The sequence below is a fragment of the Triticum aestivum genome, chromosome 2D, assembly GCF_018294505.1.
Source record: "Triticum aestivum cultivar Chinese Spring chromosome 2D, IWGSC CS RefSeq v2.1, whole genome shotgun sequence".
Classification (NCBI taxonomy): Eukaryota; Viridiplantae; Streptophyta; class Magnoliopsida; order Poales; family Poaceae; genus Triticum; species Triticum aestivum.
In genome coordinates this window covers 86806590-86826944 of record NC_057799.1, presented here as the reverse complement: position 1 = coordinate 86826944, position 20355 = coordinate 86806590, and the positions used below count along the sequence as shown (strand labels likewise).

General features: G+C 45.1%; 1 protein-coding gene across 1 annotated transcript; it reads right to left on the bottom strand.

Moving 5' to 3' along the window:
- Positions 1 to 17918: 17918 nt before the first annotated feature.
- LOC123051823 (probable galacturonosyltransferase-like 4) lies at positions 17919 to 19818 on the bottom strand. Its single transcript, XM_044474801.1, has one exon. It carries the CDS (start codon positions 19351 to 19353, stop codon positions 18292 to 18294), a length of 1062 nt encoding a protein of 353 aa, XP_044330736.1. The 5' UTR covers positions 19354 to 19818; the 3' UTR covers positions 17919 to 18291.
- Between the last annotated feature and the right edge of the window lie 537 nt (positions 19819 to 20355).

Here is a 20355-nt window from a genome sequence, read left to right as displayed (position 1 = left end):
CTTCACAAAAAGAAAAGTGAAAGTGAGATAGACAAGCACCGTGGAAGCGGGAGCTAGCCTTGAACTTTGTAAATGCCCATGGAAACTTTGTGAATCTTAAATTACAGAAACTTTTCAATAAAAGTAATTATCCCCTTGTACAATTCCATTGTGTTATAAAAATAATGTGCCACGACATTGCTCGTTGGTTTGTGCGGTGCAAAACAAAAACTTTGGCTGTAGTGCGTGATTTTACATTTTTTTACTGGAACGTCAAACGGTTCTGAAACTTTTTGCACTGTCTTTCTATACAAATTGTTTATTTTTCCTAAAATTTTCAGAATTTTTGTAATACCAGAATTATGGTGAATGTTCAGATTACTACAGACTATCATGTTTAAGGCAGATTCTGTTTTTGATGCATTGTTTGCTTGTTTTGATGAAACTATCGATTTCTATCAGTGGATTAAGCCATGGAAAAGTTATATTATAGTAGCTACAATGCAAAAACAAAATATGAATTGGTTTGCAAAGTACTTAGAGTAGTGATTTGATTTATTATACTAACGGATCTTACCGAACTTTCTGTTGAGTTTTGTGTGGATGAAGTGATCAAAGATCGAGGAGGTTTCGATATGAGGAGAAGGAGGAGAGGCAAGAGCTCAAGCTTGGGGATGCCCAAGGCACCCCAAGTAAATATTCAAGGAGACTCAAGCGTCTAAGCTTGGGGATGCCCCGAAAGGCATCCCATCTTTCTTCAACAAGTATCGGTATGTTTTCGTTTTCGTTTCATTCATGTGATATGTGCAAATCTTGGAGCGTCTTTTGCATTTGGTTTTTCCCTTTTTCTATTATGCACCATGCTGGTATGAGATAGTCCATGGTTGATTTATAGAATGCTCATTGCACTTCACTTATATCTTTTGAGTATGGCTTTATAGAATGCTTCATGTGCTTCACTTATATCATTTGAAGTTTGGATTGCCCGTTTCTCTTCACATAGAAAACCGTTGTTTGAAGAATGCCGCTTCACTTATATTTATTAGAGCATAATCTTTTGTAGAAAGAATTAAACTCTCATGCTTCATTTAGATCTATTTAGAGAGTCAAAAGGAATTGGTCAATTGCATGGTTAGTCATGAAATCCTACATAAAACTTATGGATCACTGAATATGATATGTTTGATTCCTTGCAATAGTTTTGCGATATAGAGATGGTAATATGTGGGAGGTACTAGTGAATGGTTGTGTTTAGTAGGAATATTGGTGTTAAGGTTTGTGATTCCCGAAGCATGCATGTATAGTCTTTCGTTATGCTATGAAGTTGGAGCATGATTTATTATTGATTGTCTCCCTTATGAGTGGCGGTCGGGGACGAGCGATGGTCTTTTCCTACCAATCTACCCTCCTAGGAGCATGTGTAGTAGTACTTTGCTACGAGGGCTAATAAACTTTTGCAATAAGTATATGAGTTCTTTATGACTAATGTGAGTCCATGGATTATACACACTCTTACCTTTTCGCAATTTGCTAACCTCTACGGTACCGTGCATTGCCCTTTCTCACATCGAGACTTGGTGCAAACTTCGCAGGTGCATCCAAACTCTGTGATATGATACGCTCTATCACACATAAGCCTTATTATATCTTCCTCAAAACAGCCACCATACCTACCTATTATGGCTTTTCCATGGCCATTCCGAGATATATTGCCATGCAACTTCCACCGCTTCCGTTTGATGACTTGAGAATTCATTGTCATATTGCTTTGCATGATCATATAGCTGACATAGTAGTTGTGGCTCAGCCACTGTTCATCATTTTTCATACATGTTATGCTAGATCATTGCACATCCTGGTATATGCCAGAGGCATTCATATAGAGTCATATTTTTTCATTGGTATCGAGTTGTAATTTTTATTTCTTTTGAGTTATAAGAAAATAGAAGTGTGATGATCATCATTATTCATTTTTAGAGCAGTGCCCGGATGAGGAAAGGATGATGGAGACTATGATTCCCCCACAAGTCGGGATGAGACTCCGGACAATGCGAGAAAAAAGAAGAAAAAAAGAAAAGAAAAGAGAAAAAGAAAAGAGAAAAAGGAAAGAAAAGAAAGAAAGAAATAAAAAAAACAAAGAGAGAAGGGGCATTGTTAGTATCCTTTACCACACTTGTGTTTCAAAGTAGCACCATGTTTTTCATATGGAGAATCTCCTATGTTGTCACTTTCATATACTAGTGGGAATTTTTCATTATAGGATTAGATGCACACCCACTTAGTTTTCATATTGAGCTTTCATACACTTATAGCTCTTAGTGCATTCGTTGCATGGCAATCCCTACTCCTCGCATTGATATCAATTGATGGGCATCTCCATAGCCCGTTGGTTAGCCGCATCAATGTGAGACTTTCTACTTTTTGTCTTATTTATATTTACACCTATCATCATACTCTATTCCACCCGTAGTGCTATATCCATGGCTTGCGCTCATGTATTGCGTGAGGGTTGAAAAAGCTGAAGCGCATTAAAAAGTATGAACCAATTGCTCGGCTTGTCATCGGGGTTGTGCATGATAAATACTTTGTGCTAATAATACATAGCATGACAAGACTATATGATTGTGTAGGGATAACTTTCTTTAGCGTTGATATTTTGAAACACATGATTGTTTGTTGGGCTTCCTGAGTATTCATGTCATTATGTCAAATTATAGACTATTGCTTTGAATCACTTATGTCTTAATATTCATGCCATGATTAGATATATGATCAAGTTTATGCTAGGTAGCATTCCACATCAAAAATTATCTTTTTATCATTTACCTACTCGAGGACGAGCAGGAATGAAGCTTAGGGATGCTGATACGTCTCCGTCGTATCTATAATTTTTGTTTGTTTCATGCCAATATTATTCAACTTTCACATGTTTTTGGCAACTTTTTATATGATTTATTGGACTAACCTATTGATCCAGTGCCCAATGCCAGTTCCTGTTTTCTGCATGTTTTTGTATCGCAGAGTATTTGTATCAAACGAAGTCTAAATGCAATAAAATTTCACGGAGAATTATTTTGGAATATATGTGATTTTTGGGAGTTGGAATCACTACAAACGGAGGCCCACACAGCCCACAAGACACCAGGGCGCGCTAGAGGCCCCTAGCGCACGGTGGTGGGTTGTGCCCACCTTGTACGTCAGTTGGAGCTCTACTTCGGGCGCAAGGAAGTTTATATCCGGAAAAAAATTATGTTCAAATCTCAGCGCAATCGGAGTTATGGATCTCCAGGAATATAAGAATTACTTTTCGGACAGATCTGAGGAGCGCGAAACAGAAGAGAACAGAGAGGGAGTTCAAATCTTGGAGGGGCTCCCGCCCCTCCGTGGCCATGGAGACCAACGACCAGAGGGGGAATCCTCCACCCATCTAGGGGGAGGCCAAGGAAGAAGAAGAAGGAGGGGGCTCTCTCCCCGTCTCTCCCGGTGGCGCCGGAGTGCCGCTGGGGCAACGATCGGGACGACGATCTACATCAACAATCTTGCTACCGTCAACACCAACTTTCTCCCCCTCTATGCAGCGGTGTAACACCTCTTCTCCCCGCTGTAATATCTACTTAAACATGGTGCTCAACTCCATATATTATTTCCCAATGATCTATGGTTATCCTATGATGTTTGAGTAGATCCGTTTTGTCCTGTGGGTTAATCATGATCTTGGTTGGTATGATTGTATATTTTATTTAGGGTGCTGTCCTACCATGCCCTCCGTCTCGCGCAAACGTGAGGGGCCCTCGCTGGGTGTTGCAATATATTCATGGTTCGCTTACGGTGGGTTGCGAGAGTGACAGAAACTTAAACCCGAGTAACTGGGGTATGACGTATCGGAGTAAAGAGGACTTGATACTTAATGCTATGGTTGGGTTTCACGACCTTAACGATCTTTAGTAGTTGCGGATGCTTACTAGAGTTCCAATCATAAGTGCATATGATCTAAGTAGGGAAAGTATGTTAGCTCATGCCTCTCCCTCATATAAAATTACAAGAATGATTACCGGTACTTGTTATCGATTGCCTAGGGACAAATAACTTTCTTGTTGACAAAAGCTCTCTACTAAAACTAACTTAGTTGTGTCTTTATCTAAACAGCCCCTAGATTTTATTTACGTGCTCTTTATTATCTTGCAAACCTATCCTATCACACCTACAAAGTACTTCTAGTTTCATACTTGTTCTAGGTAAAGCGAACGTCAAGAGTGCGTAGAGTTGTATCGATGGTCGATAGAACTTGAGGGAATATTTGTTCTACCTTTAGCTCCTTGTTGGGTTCGACACTCTTACTTATCGAAAGAGGCTACAATTGATCCTCTATACTTGTGGGTTATCAGTGTGCAACAGGCGATGGGCCAAGACCCCTGCGCGCTTAGGATTTAGACCGGCGTGCTGACCTCTCTGTTGTGCCTAGGTAGGGCTGCGACGTGTTGATCTTCCGAGGCCAGGCATGACCCAGGAAAGTGTGTCCGGCCAGAGGGATCGAGCGTGTTGGGAAATGTGGTGCACCCCTGCAGGGAAGTTGATCTATTTGAATAACTGTGTCCCTCAGTAAAAGGACGACCCGGAGTTGTACCTTGACCTTATGACAACTAGAACTAGATACTTAATAAAACACACCCAGACAAGTTCCAGAGACAACCCGGTGATCGCTTTCCCACAGGGCGACGAGGGGAGGATCGCCGGGTAGGATTATGCTATGTGATGATACTTGGTGAACTTACCAGCTACTCCCTTCTACATGCTGCAAGATGGAGGCTGCCAGAAGTGTAGTCTTTGATAGGATTAGCTATCCCCCTCTTATTCTGGCATTCCGCAGTTCAGTCCACCGATATTACCTCTTTACACAGATACCCATGCATATGTAGTGTAGATCCTTGATTGCGAGTACTTTGGATGAGTACTCACGGTTGCTTTGCTCCGTCTTTCCCCCCTTTTCCTCTTCTTCTAGGACATCGCAACCAGATGTTGGAGCCCAGGAGCCAGACGCCACCGTCGACGATGACCCCTACTACACCGAGGGTGCCTACTACTACGTTCAGGCCGCCGCCGACGACCAGTAGTAGTTTAGGAGGATCCCGGGCTGGAGGCTCGCGTCTCTTTCGATCTGTATCCCAGTTTGTGCTAGTCATCTTATGGCAACTTGTTTAACTTATGTTTGTACTCAGATATTGTCGTTTATGTTCGCACACGAACATGTCACGTGTACCCTCGACACCGGGGGTGATGCACCGCAGCTCACGTCGAAGGAGTCTCACCGGAAGCGCGATTCGCAAGTCGACCGGCGAGAGCTTTTGAGGACCCGAAACCCCACACTCCCGGGAGGGACCCCGTCGGGGAGTGCTGCAGATATGGGCTGCCCTAGGTCGGTCCAACCGCCCCTGGAGCCTCGGGATTCACAGCTCTCCAACACGAAGAACGAGGAAGCAAAAACGGGGGAGGGACAAAACGTAGATGAAAAAGTAGTAGATGTGTTTTTTGCGATTGTGTGTTGTTCAATCGGCCGTCACCTCTCATCTATTTATGAGGCGGCTGGACTTCCCTTACAAGAAAAGGACTAAAAATTCCGTCCAAAACATCAAAAACCCTAACCTAACTTGGACAGGAATCTTTGGTAATTTCCCGGATCAACTCGGTCCCACCGATTGGTTCGTTTCGGTCCCACCGAGTGAACGTTGCCAACTCTCTGTATCCTTCTGTAATTTCTCGGATCAACTCGATCTCACCAATTGGTTTGCTTCAGTCCTACCGAGTGAACATTGCCAACTTTCTGATAAATTTTCGGACCAACTCGGTCTCACCGATCAAATCAACTCGGTCGGTCCGAGATGACTTTGCAGCTTTTGTTTCTGACCTTGTTTTGCCTCCACAGGTTGCATACGACCTCGGATTAAGACGATTTTTGTATCAAAATCAACCGTTTCGACGAGACGCACAACTTTCAAGTTGAAACGTTTTCCATTAGAGTCCATATTAATTGAGTTTCATCTTATTCTTTAATCTGGTGTCAACATGAGCATCTGTGAACTTGTCACAACTATTGTTTCTGAGCTCCGTTTTAAACCATCTTCATATCCATCTCGATCTTCTTAAAGAGAGCCATTCAGAGGTGGCCTCCAATCATAAGTTTGAATGAGTCTTGATGCAGCCTATGCTAATTTTATGAATGTGCCACTTTTGAGCGTCAATACATGCCCCCCTGTTTTTCGGCATAGCTAGCGCGCCGAAAAATAACTTGTACGAAGTTTGTTCTAAGGATGATGTCAACACTCCATCGGCCATTTATATGTTCCTAGGACGATAAGTATATATCGGCCATGTTTATGCTAAGGGCGATAGTTATTTATCGGCCGTTGCCTATCTAGGCTTCTTGCGACACACTTGGGTGGTACTTCTTTAAATATTTTTTATTGAGAGCTCGAGGTAACAATGCCACTTGTATGGATTCCACCAAATATGAATTTCCAGGAACCACTCTTGTAATCCTAAAAGGACCTTCCCAACTTGGAGACCACTTCCCGAATTTTCTGTCTTTCGAACCAATTGGTAGAATCACCTTCCACACGAGATCGCCAACTTGAAAAGTATTCAACTTGACCTTTTTATTGTGAGCTCTTGCCACCCTCAACTTATCTCTCTCTATGGCCTCCAAAGCAGCCAAATGTTTATCGGCGACTTCATCAATATTGTCCATCATCAAGTTATAAAAGTCCACCGCCGATAAATCATTTTGTTTGGCTATTCTCAAAGCATTCAAATTCACTTCCACTGGTAAAATGACCTCTTGACCATATACGAGCTCATATGGAGTTACCTTTGTAGCACCATGCCTTGAGATTCTGTGTGCCCACAAAGCTTCGGACAGTAGCTCATGCCATCTCCTTGGATTATCCTCAATCTTCTTCTTGACGAGCTTGATTAATATTTTATTGCTAGACTCAGCTTGTCCATTGGCTTGGGCATAATATGGAGAGGAATTGAGCAACTTTATCTTATATGATTCGGCAAATTCTCTAACTTGATGTGACATAAAGGATGAACCTTGGTCTGTAGTTAATGTTTGAGGAATGCCGAATCTATGAATAATGCGCTCAGTTATGAATTACCTCTGTATGAGTCATATTTTTGAGTGATATTGCTTTAGACCATTTAGTGGAATAATCAGTCGCCACCAACACGAACCGATGCCCCTTTGAAGAAGAAGGATGAATCTCTCCAATAAAGTCTAATCCCCAACCTCTAAAAGGCCACGACTTGATAATAGGATGTAACATAGCAGCGGGAGCCAACTGAATATCACCAAACTTTTGACAAGCTTCACATCCTTTATAATACCGGAAGCAATCATTAACCATTGTCGGCCAATAAAACCCAGCATGTCATAATAACCATTTCATCTTGGGAGCCGACTGATGAGTGCCACAAATACCTTCATGGACCTCTCCCATAGCAACTCTCGCTTGGTCCTCGTCCAAGCACTTTAAAAGAACATCATCAACAGTTCAGCTATAGAGACCATCATCTCTCATTGTGTATTTGGAAGCCATATGCCGAACAGTCATGTCCACCCTCTTACTAGGATCACACAAATAATCAATTATGGGTTTCCTCCAGTCTTGATTTTCTCCTGCATTAAATATTTCATTAGTGGCCGAAACGGTGGGCTTCGGTTCGACCTCCCCTATGTTGGCAAGACTAGACATCGGCCTTTGAGAAATATGAAACATGCCACGATCAACATGATAGCCGGATGCTTGTTGTGCCAACTCATTTGCTCTCCAATTGTCATGTCTAGATATATGAGCAATGCTAAAATAATCCAAAGTAGAAATTATATCTAGACATTTATCAAGATAAACATTAAGTGATTCGTCAAAACATTGAAAGACTTTGGATATTTGTTGCACTACTAATAACGAATCACCAAAAGCCTCAATATGTGTAGCACCTATGGCAAGCAACATTTCTAAGCCGAATAACAATGCTTCATATTCAGCTTGATTATTTGTGCAAAAATATTCTAAGCGGCATGAGGCTTCAAAAACAGCACCATGAGGAGATATATAAACAATACCAACACCTTGGACATTGCTACAAACTGAACCATCAAAATATAATCTCCATGGTACTAACGAGACAAGGTTTATATCAATATCATGCTTGTCATCAATCTGATGCTCAACAATAAAATTAGCAACGATTTGGCCTTTCATGGATTTCAGAGATTCATAAGCCAAATCATATTCAATTAAAGCATAAGCACACTTGCCAATTCTACCACTAAGAATTGGCCTATGCAACATGTACTTGATGACATCGGTTTGACAAGCTATAATGCAAGTACTAGGCACTAGATAATGTCTCAATTTTGTACAAGCATAAACATAAACATAATTTCTCAATAAATGTATACCTTGTCTCGGCGTCCAATAAGCGTCGGCTAAAATAAGTAATAGCATGCTCCTTTCCTTCTGTCTCTTGAGTCAAAACAGCACCAATGACACCTTCCTCCGCCGCGATATAAAGCTTAAAGGGCTCTCTATGTTTGGGAGCTTTCAACACCGGAGGAGTGCACAAATAACTTTTTATCATATCAAATGCTTCTTGCTGTTTTGCCCCCCAAGTAAAATTGGCGTCGTCCTTTAACCGAAGGATGGGAGTGAATGCATCAACCTTCCCTGACAAGTTGGCTATGAATCTCCTTAAATAATTGACTTTGCCAAGGAACTTTTGCATATCTCTCTTGCATGTTGGAGCCTCCACCTTTTGTATAGCTTCTATCTTTTTGGGATCAATCTCTATGCCATCTTGATGAATAATGAAACCCAAAAACTTTCCAGCCGATACACCAAAAGCACACTTCAAAGGACTCATCTTTAGTCCATATTTTTTCATTCTCTCAAAAGCTAAGCGCAAATCGGCTAGATGAGATTCAAAAGCATCCGATTTGACAACAATATCATCAATATAAACCTCAAGTATAACACCAAGAAAATCATGAAAAGTTAAATTCATAGCCCTTTGATACGTGGAACCGGCATTTTTTAATCCAAAGGTCATCACTGTCCACTCAAATAAACCAAGGAAACCGGGACACCGAAAAGCCATTTTGGACATGTCCTCTTCGGCCATAAAAATCTGGTTATACCCCGCATTACCATCAAGAAAGCTAATGACCTTATGTCCAGAAGCATCATTAATAAGCATATCGGCTATTGGCATAGGATACTCATCTTTAGGTGTAGCTCTATTCAAATCTCTGAAATCAATGCACACCCTCAACTTGCCGGAGCCTTTCTTCTCTACTGGTACAATGTTAGAAATCCACTCGGCATACCTGCAAGTTCTAATAAAATTAGCTTTAAGCAAACGACCGATCTCTCCCTTGATCCGGTCATACGTTTTTGGATTAAACTTTCTGGCCGATTGCTTGTATGGTCTAAAACCGGCCTTTATAGGTAAACGATGCTCCACTAGCTCTCGGCTTAAACCTGGCATCTCATGATATTCCCATGCAAAGCAATAAACATATTCTTTCAATAGCTCAATCAACTTAGCTTTATTATCGGCTCTTAAATTTTTGTTTACAAATGTCGGCCTAGAAATTGAACCATCTCCTATATCTATCTCTTCTAATGGATCGGCCGATGTAAAACCTTGTCCTAATTTATCCATATCATCTAACTCTTCTATGGACTCATACATATCGTTCTCATTGGACCGATATTCTATAAGACGCTTTTGTAACCACTCTGAGTTAGGATCCATTTAAATACATCATACCTTGGAGCCGATTATCGCCAACCGGCTTTAAAGAAACGAGCACAAAACCACTTTTTGTGGCGCTAAGAAAATCTAATTCTGACAAGTCGCGCCCCGTCAAGCAAGTAGCATTGGGATGTTGCCAATCCACCGATGCATCGGCCAAAGCAACACAAGCCAAATTATCCGCATGAATGACTTCTAATTCATCATCAACCCATTGAATTAAAAACTGGTGCATAGTAGATGGCACGCATTGGTTTGCATGAACCCAATCGCGGCCTAATATCACATTGTAGTTACCTTGCACCTCGGCGACAAAGAATGCGGTAGCCAAAGTTTTGCTTCCCACCGTAAGCTCCACATACATTACTCCTTTGGCTTTAGTTTTCTCTTTGCCTTCAAATCCATTAAGCACCATGTTGGTCTTTATTAACTCTTCATCACGCAGCCCCAATTTTTTGAAGACCGAATATGGCATAAGATTCACCACAACACCACCATCGACAAGCATTCTAGCAACCAGCGATCCATTAATATGACCTTTAAGGAACAATGGCTTCAATTGCGTCACCGGTTCTTTTGGCTTCTCGAATATAGCATTTTTAGGACCAAAATCTAGCTGAGCTACTTCCCCTTCTTCATCTATAGCACGAAATTCAGCGGGTAAGTAATACACCATATTAATATCCATCCCTTCATGAACCGGTGTAGACTCATAATCAAGCATTTCATCTCCTTCCGCAAGCATCTCCACTGACTCCGAAATATCTCCAAGGGAAGAAGAAGTAGTAGGCAAAGTGGACAATGTAATAGTAGCCGCATCGTCCTCCGTTGGTGGTGTAGGTGTTGCTATGATCAATGCAGAAGCTGTTATGTTTTCCTTTTGCTTTGGCCTCCACACTTTTTTTGGGGTTACCATGGGTGGCTTTCATTGAATAAGTTATCCCTTAGCTTTTCTACTTCTTGTTCCTCCTTCTCATGACTCCTCATGCGCTGCAATCTCCTTTTTTTGCGCCTTGGTCAGACCGGAAGGACACCACTTAGGCTGAGTATATTTTGGATCCCTCGACTTGGCCTTGCTTGTGCTAGCTTCATGATCATTAGCCATGGGGCCTTGCTGGACCGCAGCCACATCTTTATTAGAATCAGCCGAATTATCAACAATAATTGGCTCTTTGATTATTAATTCTTTAGTGCCTATTATAATAGTTTCACCACTATTACTCTTCTCCTTTTGCTTGGTAGGCTCTAAAATTTCAACACTTGGTGATTTGGCACGCCACACTTGCCTGCTGACCCTTTTTTGATTATCTTGCATTGGCCGATTGACACCATTGTTCAAACGGCCTCGTGTGGGATAAGAAAGCCTCTCATGAACGAGCCTCCTTGGTTCTGCCCAACCCGGATGAAAAGCATAAGGGGCTATTGGGGGTTGCCCCCATCCTCCATTGAAGTCTCCCATGTAGTATGGCGCATAGGGGGGTGGCGCCATCCATGGTACCGGTGCCCATGACCCATATGGCCTTGCATGATGCTGAAATTCTTCCCGAGGAGGTGACCTTGAGCGCTTCAAATTTGACCGGTTAGAGCTAGAATCGGCCGCTTGATTGGCATACTTGGACAACAACATATCAAAAGTTGGCTTGATTTTCTTGCGCTGCACTTTAGCTTCATTCGTCTTCCACTTGCCAACCTCTGGACTATTGGGCTTAACAAATTTTACATGAGTGTTCTCTTGCACTTGTGGTTGCCCCCCGAGTGTAGGATTCATGATGGTGATCTTGATTATCTCCTTGCCATCGGGTTGCTTGTCAAGCACAACTTGTCTCCCCAAGACCTTGCCGCTCTCCTTATTTTTCCTGGGCTCACCAATGACAATATTATCCTTATTAGCTGATTCGGCTATGCTGGGCCGAATTAACATCTTATTCCCCTCCAAATCCATGGTGTTCATTGGGAAAGGCTGCTTATCAACTTGCATCTCAGAAAAATTCAATCGTCCGTCATTAATGGCCGATTGTATCTGTCGTTGAAAAACATTACAATCATTAGTAGCATGAGAAAAAGAATTATGATACTTGCAATAAGCATGCTGTTTCAGCTCTTCAAACGGCGGTAAAGTATGAGATATTCTAATAATCTTCGCTTGCAATAAAGCATCAAATATTCTATCACAGTTAGCAATGTTAAAACTAAATTTCATCTCTTCATCACGATTCTTATGAATCGGCTTTAAATCATTGCAAGTAAATGGTTTGGCCTTAGATGGCCAAACAAATTCAGCAGCATAAATATCACCCTCATCGTCCAAGTGGTCACTATCATACTCGACCATATTCATCTTAGGACGATCAGTTTTATATCTATGCACCTCTTTAAGATCTTTGCTTCGGGTTTCTTGAGCCAAAGCCCTTTGCAAGACTTGGTTGATATTTAAAAACTCATGTCCTTCTAGCCTTTCTCTAATGTGAGTTCTCAAACCACTAAGCACAAGATCAGCCAAATCCCTGTCGGTTATCACCAAACTATAGCACCGGTTCTTGTCTCTCTAAATCTCTTGACGTAATTGGAGACCGATTCATCATGCTTTTGTCTAACCGATGTAAGATGTGACAACTTAAGCTCATTATCACCACTATAAAAATGATCATGAAACTTTTGTTCCAAGTGAAACCATGTAGTAATAGAACTGGGTGGTAACGCACAGAACCACGAGAAAGCAGTACCGGTTAAAGATAAAGGAAAATAATGTACTCTCCACTCATCTCGTGAACTTGCCTCACCTAATTGTGCCAAGTACTGACTAACATGCTCCCAGGTGGTTTTTGTGCCCTCTCCATTAAACTTAACAAAATCTGGAATTTTATATCCCGGAGGGCATTGAATTGCATCAAAGTATTCTGGATATGGCTTTTGGTAAATACGGTTCCTTGGTAACTCAACTCCAAAATTCTCTCGGAGCATCTTAGCCATCTCCTCTCTAAGATTAGCTAGACCATCATCCACAGTGGACGATGGAGCTTGTGGCAGTAGCATAGGAGGAGTAGGGTAGGGTTGGTAGTTGCAGGTGTGAATTGTGGCATGTATGCCGAATTGTAATTCAGCAGTGATCTAACAGTGTTTGCTCTTGTAGGTAGGGTTTGGTTCGGCGTCACCACCAAACTTGGCATACTTATGATAGGATTAATGGGTGCATCAACAATTTGATTTGTGGGGTTAGGATCAAAATTCATCGGCACGGGAGGCGCCGATGAAATAGGTAAAGTTGGACTAGGGATTTCTGCGGTAACAGGCACACCAACATTACCACAAGATGATTGAGGCATACTATTTTTAGCATTACTATTTTCCAAGAAAAATTGGTATAAAAGATTATTTCTATCAGTAATGCGACTATCAATTTCAGCCCATACCTCGGGAGAGAAGGTATTACTTACAGAGGGTTTAACCTGTTCATCATGAAGAGGAGGAAACTTGATTTCTCCAACCGGAGTGATATTGCCTTGGCGATCCTTCTTGAACTTAGCACGGAACTCCTGCATCTCCTTCTCTTCATGCGCCTTCTTGTACTCCTCATAAGCTTGGCGATGTTCCTCCGATAACTCCTCAAAATTGGGCTTGATTATGTTATCGGCGTTGATTTCCGAGGCTTGGGAATCTTGTCGTTGCCAGAAATGATGGATGATGATGACGATTGATCTTTAGTCCCCAGCGGAGTCGCCAAAAAGAGGGTTCGCACACGAACACGTCACGTGTACCCTCGACGCCGGGGGTGATGCACCGCAGCTCATGTCGAAGGAGTCTCACCGGAAGCGCGATTCGCAAGTCGACCGGCGAGAGCTTTTGAGGACCCGAAACCCCACACTCCCGGGTGGGACCCCGTCGGGGAGTGCGACGGCTATGGGCTGCCCTAGGTCGGTCCAACCGCCTCTAGAGCCTCGGGATTCGCAGCTCTCCAACACGAAGAACGAGGAAGCAAAAACGGGGGAGGGACAAAACGTAGATGAAAAAGTAGTAGATGTGTTTTTTGCGGTTGTGTGTTGTTCAATCGGCCGTCACCCCTCATCTATTTATGAGGTGGCTGGACTTCCCGTACAAAAAAAGGACTAAAAATTCCATCCAAAACATCAAAAACCCTAACCTAACTCGGACAGGAATCTTTGGTAATTTCTCGGATAAACTCGGTCCCACCGATTGGTTCGTTTCGGTCCCACCGAGTGAACGTTGCCAACTCTCTGTATCCTTCTGTAATTTCTTGGATCAACTCGGTCTCACCGATTGGTTTGCTTCGGTCCTACCGAGTGAACATTGCCAACTCTCTGGTAAATTTTCGGACCAACTCGGTCTCACCGATCAAATCAACTGGTCGGTCCGAAATGACTCTGCAGCTTTTGTTTCTGACCTTGTTTTGCCTCCACATGTTGCATATGACCCCGGATTAAGACGGTTTTTATATCAAAATCAACCGTTTCGATGAGACGCATAACTTTCGTGTTGAAACGTTTTCCATTAGAGGCCATCTTAATTGAGTTTCGCGTCATTCTTTAATCTGGTGTCAACATGAGCATCTCTGAACTTGTCACAACTATTGTTTCCGAGCTCCGTTTTAAACCATCTTCATATCCATCTAGATCTTCTTAAAGAGAGCCATTCAGAGGTGACCTCCAATCATAAGTTTGAATTAGTCTTGATGCAGCCTATGCTAATTTTATGACTGTGCCACTTTTGAGCGTCAACAGCTTCCGCTGACTCGTCTATGATCGAGCACTTGTATTCGAGCCCTCGAGGTCCCTGGCTTGTATTATGATGCTTGTATGACTTATTTAATTTTTAAAGTTGTGTTGTGATATCTTTCCGTGAATCCCTTATCTTGATCGTACACGTTTGCGTGTATGATTAGTGTACGATTAAATCGGGGCGTCACAAAAAGAAAAAGAAAAAATAATAATAAACAAAGAGAGAAGGGGCATTGTTAGTATCCTTTACCACACTTGTGTTTCAAAGTAGCACCATGTTTTTCATATGGAGAGTCTTCTATGTTGTCACTTTCATAATCTAGTGGGAATTTTTCATTATAGGATTAGATGCACACCCACTTAGTTTTCACATTGAGCTTTCATACACTTATAGCTCTTAGTGCATTCATTACATGGCAATCCCTATTCCTCACGTTGATATCGATTGATGGGCATCTCCATAGCCCGTTGGTTAGCCACGTCGATGTGAGACTTCTTACTCTTTGTCTTCTTTATATTTACCCGTATCATCATACTCTATTCCACCCATAGTGCTATATCCATGGCTTGCGCTCATGTATTGCGTGAGGGTTGAAAAAGCCAAAGCGCATTAAAAAGTATAAAACAACTGCTCGGCTTGTCATCGGGGTTGTGCATGATAAATACTCCGTGTTAAGAAGACAGAGCATGACAAAACTATATGATTTTGTAGGGATAGCTTTCTTTAGCGTTGATATTTTAAAAGACATGATTGTTTGTTGGGATGCCTGAGTATTGATGTCTTTATGCCAAATTATAGACTATTGCTTTGAATCACTTATGTCTTAATATTCATGCCATGATTAGATATATGATCAAGTTTATGCTAGGTAGCATTCCACATCAAAAATTATCTTTTTTATCATCTACCTGCCCGAGGACGAGCAGGAATTAAGCTTGGGGATGCTGATACGTCTCCGTCGTATCTATAATATTTGATTGTTTCATGCCAATATTATACAACTTTCACATATTTTGGCACCTTTTTATATGATTTATTGGACTAAACTATTGATCTAGTGCCCAGTGCCAGTTCCTGTTTTTTGCATGTTTTTTTGTATCACAGAAAATCCATATCAAACGAAGTCCAAATGCAATAAAATTTTACGGATGATTATTTTGGAATATATGTGATTTTTAGGAGTTGGAGTCACCGCAAACAGAGGCCCACACAGCCCACAAGACACCAGGGCGCGCCAAAGGAGCCTGGCTTGCGGTGGTGGGTTGTGCTCACCTCGTATGTCGGTTGAAGCTCTATTTCGGGCGCAAGGAAGCTTCTATCCGGAAAAAATCGTGTTAAAATCTCAGCACAATCGGAGTTACGGATCTCCCGGAATATAAGAAATGGTTTTCGGCCAGATCTGGGGAACATGAAACAGAAGAGAACAGAGAGGGAGATCCAATCTCGGAGGGGCTCCCGCCCCTCCGCCGCCATGGAGGCCATGGACCAGAGGGAGAACTCTCCTCCCATCTAGGAGGAGGCCAAGGAAGAATAAGGAGGGGGCTCTCTCCCCCTCTCTCCCGGTGGCGCTGGAACGCCGCCGGAGCAAGGATCGTGACGGCGATCTACATCAACAATCTTGCTACCATCAACACCAACTTTCTCCCCCTCTATGCAGCGGTGTAACACCTCTTCTCCCCGCTGTAATCTCTACTTAAACATGATGCTCAACTCCATATATTATTTCCTAATGATATTTGGTTATCCTATGATGTTTGAGTAGATCCGTTTTGTCCTGTGGGTTAATCGTGATCTTGGTTGGTATGATTGTATATTTTATTTATGGTGTTGTCCTACGGTGCCCTCCGTGTCACGCAAACGGAGGGGCCCCCGCTGTAGGGTGTTGCAATATGTTCATGGTTTGCTTATTGTCGGTGTTGCGGGGGTGACAACAGCCTAAACGTGGATAAGTGGGTTATTGTGTATGGGAGTAAAGAGGACTTGATACTTAATGCTATGGTTGGGTTTCACGACCTTAATTATCTTTAGTAGTTGCGGATGCTTGCTAGGGGTCCAATCATAAGTGCATATGATCCAAGTAGAGAAAGTATGTTAGCTCATGCCTCTCCCTCATATAAAATTGCAAGAATGATTATCGGTACTTGTTATCGATTTCTTAGGGACAAATGACTTTCTTGTTGACAAAAACTATCCACTTTTATTACCTTACAATTTATCCGTAGTTTTATTCTCGCAAAGTACTCGTAGTTTTATTCTCGCAAAATAGTTTCATACTTGTTTTAGGTAAAGCAAACGTCAAGTGTGCGTTGAGTTGTATCGGTGATCGATAGAACTTGAGGGAATATTTGTTCTGCCTTTAGCTCCTCGTTGGGTTCGACACTCTTATTTATCGAAGAAGGCTACAAACGATCCCCTATACTTGTGGGTTATCAGAGACTATGGGAGGCATGGGTGGTTTCGGAGCACCTCCGGGCGGCATGGGAGGCATGAGTTTTGCGTCTCTCATGGGAGGCATGGGAGCACCTCCGGGCGGCATGGGCGGAATGTCTTCCGGTGTGCCTCACACACCTTCGCATGAAGATGCTGTTGAAGATCTTGCCAACACCTTCCGAGCTTCACATGATGATGCGGAGCGCGACAATGAAGAGGAGGAGGAAGAGTCGTCTTCGGAGGAGGAGGATGAGTCGGAGGAAGATAAGGATGAAAACGAGGACGAGGCTTGATTGTTGATGTGCCTTTCATTGGTGTGAACTTTTGTGTCATGAACTTGGTTCAGATTTTGAACTTGTGGGCATGAATTTGAACTTGTGGGCATGAACTTTTATGTCATCATGAACTTGTTTCTATGATTTAAATTATGTCATGTCTTTGTTTTGATGCTTGAAATTCATTTTGTGTCCAAAATGCAACATATGGCATGCGCCGGCTGCTCGCGCGCGCTGCATTTTAGCGCGCCTCCTGGAGCTACGCGCGCGCTAAATTTATTGCGGCCGCTGGAGCCAGCGCTCCCGCTGCGTTAAAGTAGGCGATCGGCGTGCTGCAAACTGATTTTTAGCACGCCACGCGTTGGGCGGCTGTTGGAGATGCTCTTAGCAGATGCCCAAAACGTGCGGCTAATAGAACACGCAGTGTAAATTGTGAAGCGCGCGCAATCCGGCGCCTCAAATTTACTGGTTTTGATAGCATTTTTCAGCGCGCGTCTAAATTTTTTTTACGCGCGCACTGTTTTACAGCTTTTGTTGGAGCTATCCGACGTCAAAAAACCTAAAATTTAGTACGCGGCCCAGTTTTTGGGCGCCTCTTGGAGATGCTCTATTTGTAGTCCACCCGGTTTCTGCTTTAAATCAGAGGAGAACAAACCTCACATTTTCGAGAAAGAAACGTATGAATTATCGCGTCGACACTGTACCTAGTACATTCGCACGTATACATGTACACATTTGCTGGAGTACAAAACCTGCGGCCCGACCCACCCACGTGTGACGTGTCCTGTATATATATATACAATCCAAGGGCAGAAATGTCAATTGCACGATGACCACCCCCAAGAAAAAAAATGGGAATTCGATCCCCTCTGCTTCCCTCGCAAAATTCTTCGAGCTCTCCCGAATGACAAACTTGCTCTCCGATCCTCGCGCCCGTATGATACGTCGTGTTTCCTCTTCGATCTGCCTGCCTCTCAGCTCGACCAGTGCCAGCTCTCAGTCGAACCGATCGACTGGTCATGGCGGCTCATTCCTCGACCGCGGCGGCGGCGGCGGCTCACTCCTCGATCGCGGTGGCCGCGGCGGCCTTGTAGAGGTCGTAGGGCTCCCAGAGGTAGTCGACGGTGCACGGCTTCCGGGTGTCGAGCCGCAGCCACGGCTTCCCCTTCCCGCTCCAGTGCAGCAGGCTGATGGGGCCCGGGTGGAGGCTCCGGCACCTCCCCTCCGCGTTGTCCCCGCCGAGCCCGTGCTGGTTCCACCGGTGGTCCACCGGCATGATCTCCCCGGCGAGCACCAGCAGGAACGGCGGCAGCGACCCCAGGCTGTAGATCCGCTTCTCCTCCTTCTGGATCGCCATCCACTCCTCCACCCGCCGCGAGTATCCCCCCGCGCGCCACCGCGCCACGTCGATCACCATCACGCCCGTGTTGAAGTAGCACGGCCGCCGGCGCCGATGCGGGCCCTGCCGGAACGTGGCGCTGAGCCGCGGGTCCGACCAGAAGGCGTCGGTGAAGTACTTGGTGAAGTTGGTGTGGCAGTACTCGGGCGCCGCCACCACGTGGCCGCCGCCGGCGTCGAGGTCCACGGACCAGAGCTTGCGCACGTCGTCCACGACCACCACGTCGGAGTCGAGGTAGATGACGCGGCGCACGGCGCGGGGCAGCGTGTCGGCGAGGTAGATGCGCGCGTAGTTGAGCGGCTGGTCCAGCGCGTGGCGCACGGAGCGGGAGATGCGGCCGCTGACGCGGGCCGGGTCGAAGAGGTACACGCTGGGGTCCAGGTACGGGAACGTGGCGCGCACGGCGTCGGCGTCCCGCCGCCGCGCCGCCAGGAAGTGGAAGGACACGTCCTCCGGGCACGCCGTGTGCTGCAGGATGGAGAAGACGGCCGCGACGGTGCCGCGCAGGTAGTTGGCGTCCAGCGTCATGGCGATGTGCACGCGCTCCCCCGCCCCCCGCGGCGGGCACCCGTCGCCGTTCCGGAACGCGGGCGCCTCCCGGAACCCCGGCCCCGACGACGGCAGCCGTGTAGCGTCCGCCGCCGCCCGGGCGCCAGACACCGCCGCCACGCCGTGGGTCGCCAGCAGCACCGCTGCCAGAAGCGCCCACGACGACGCCATCGCGCTTCGCACCACCAGAACGCGCGCGCGGCGGGTGAGCGCGGCGACAAGGACTGTACGCCGGCGCACACGGGAAGGGTGGCTAGCTAGGACGCCGGGACCGTGCCCGGTGAGAGGGAGGAGGAGGCGAGCGAGGATTAGCCGAGTAACCTGGCAGCTTGCCGGGGCAGGAGCAGGACTAGAGGCCGGTAGGGTAGGAGGCACACGCGAGCTAGAGCCTCCTTTGGCAATGGCAATGGAGACGACGGCGGCGACCGACAGCGGCACTCTGTACTCGGATCACGCAACGGCACATGACCACATGCGCATCAGATTATATAGTACGCCTTTCAACTCCAGGTGTGCAGAGAAAGGACATCGGACAGGGGCGATGATTGCCTCGACCGACGATGTCGGTGCGCGACCCACGTTTTTTTACAGAGGGAAAATCAGAAGGGAATCCGGGAGGAAGGAGCGGGTGTAGGTGTGCAGGTACGTTTCGTGTTGGGTGGTACTCCGTCCGTCCATCCGTGCTCCGGCCAGCTTGTGTTTTGCGCGTGGAGGACGATCGAGGGGCTCCATCACGCACGTTGCCGCCAGCGTGGCGTGCATGCGCCGCACCGGTGGTTGGCAGGCAGCGGGCTAGCTGTTCACAGCTCTGGGTAAAATGCTTTCAAAATTGAAGCTTTTTAGAACACTATTTTGTCTTTTTTTTTCATACACACAATGGATGTCATTTCTTCATGAAAATTCAAATGTGGGTAGAAATCTCGACCATGGCGACATGGGCGGGGACCATACCTTCCCGGCCAGCTCCTCCTCCCTCTTGCCGTCATCGGTAGCCTTCAGCGGGCACGAAGACGGTGACAGTGGGATATGTTCTCCGCTTCATGGGAAGTGCGCCGGTGCACCAGGGATTTCACCGCGGCAGGCAGCACGGAGTTGTTTGTGTTGTCGCTCCCAGTGTTGTTGTTTGCGCCACAAAACTATGGCGGCCTTGCAACGGTTGCAGCAGCTTGATTG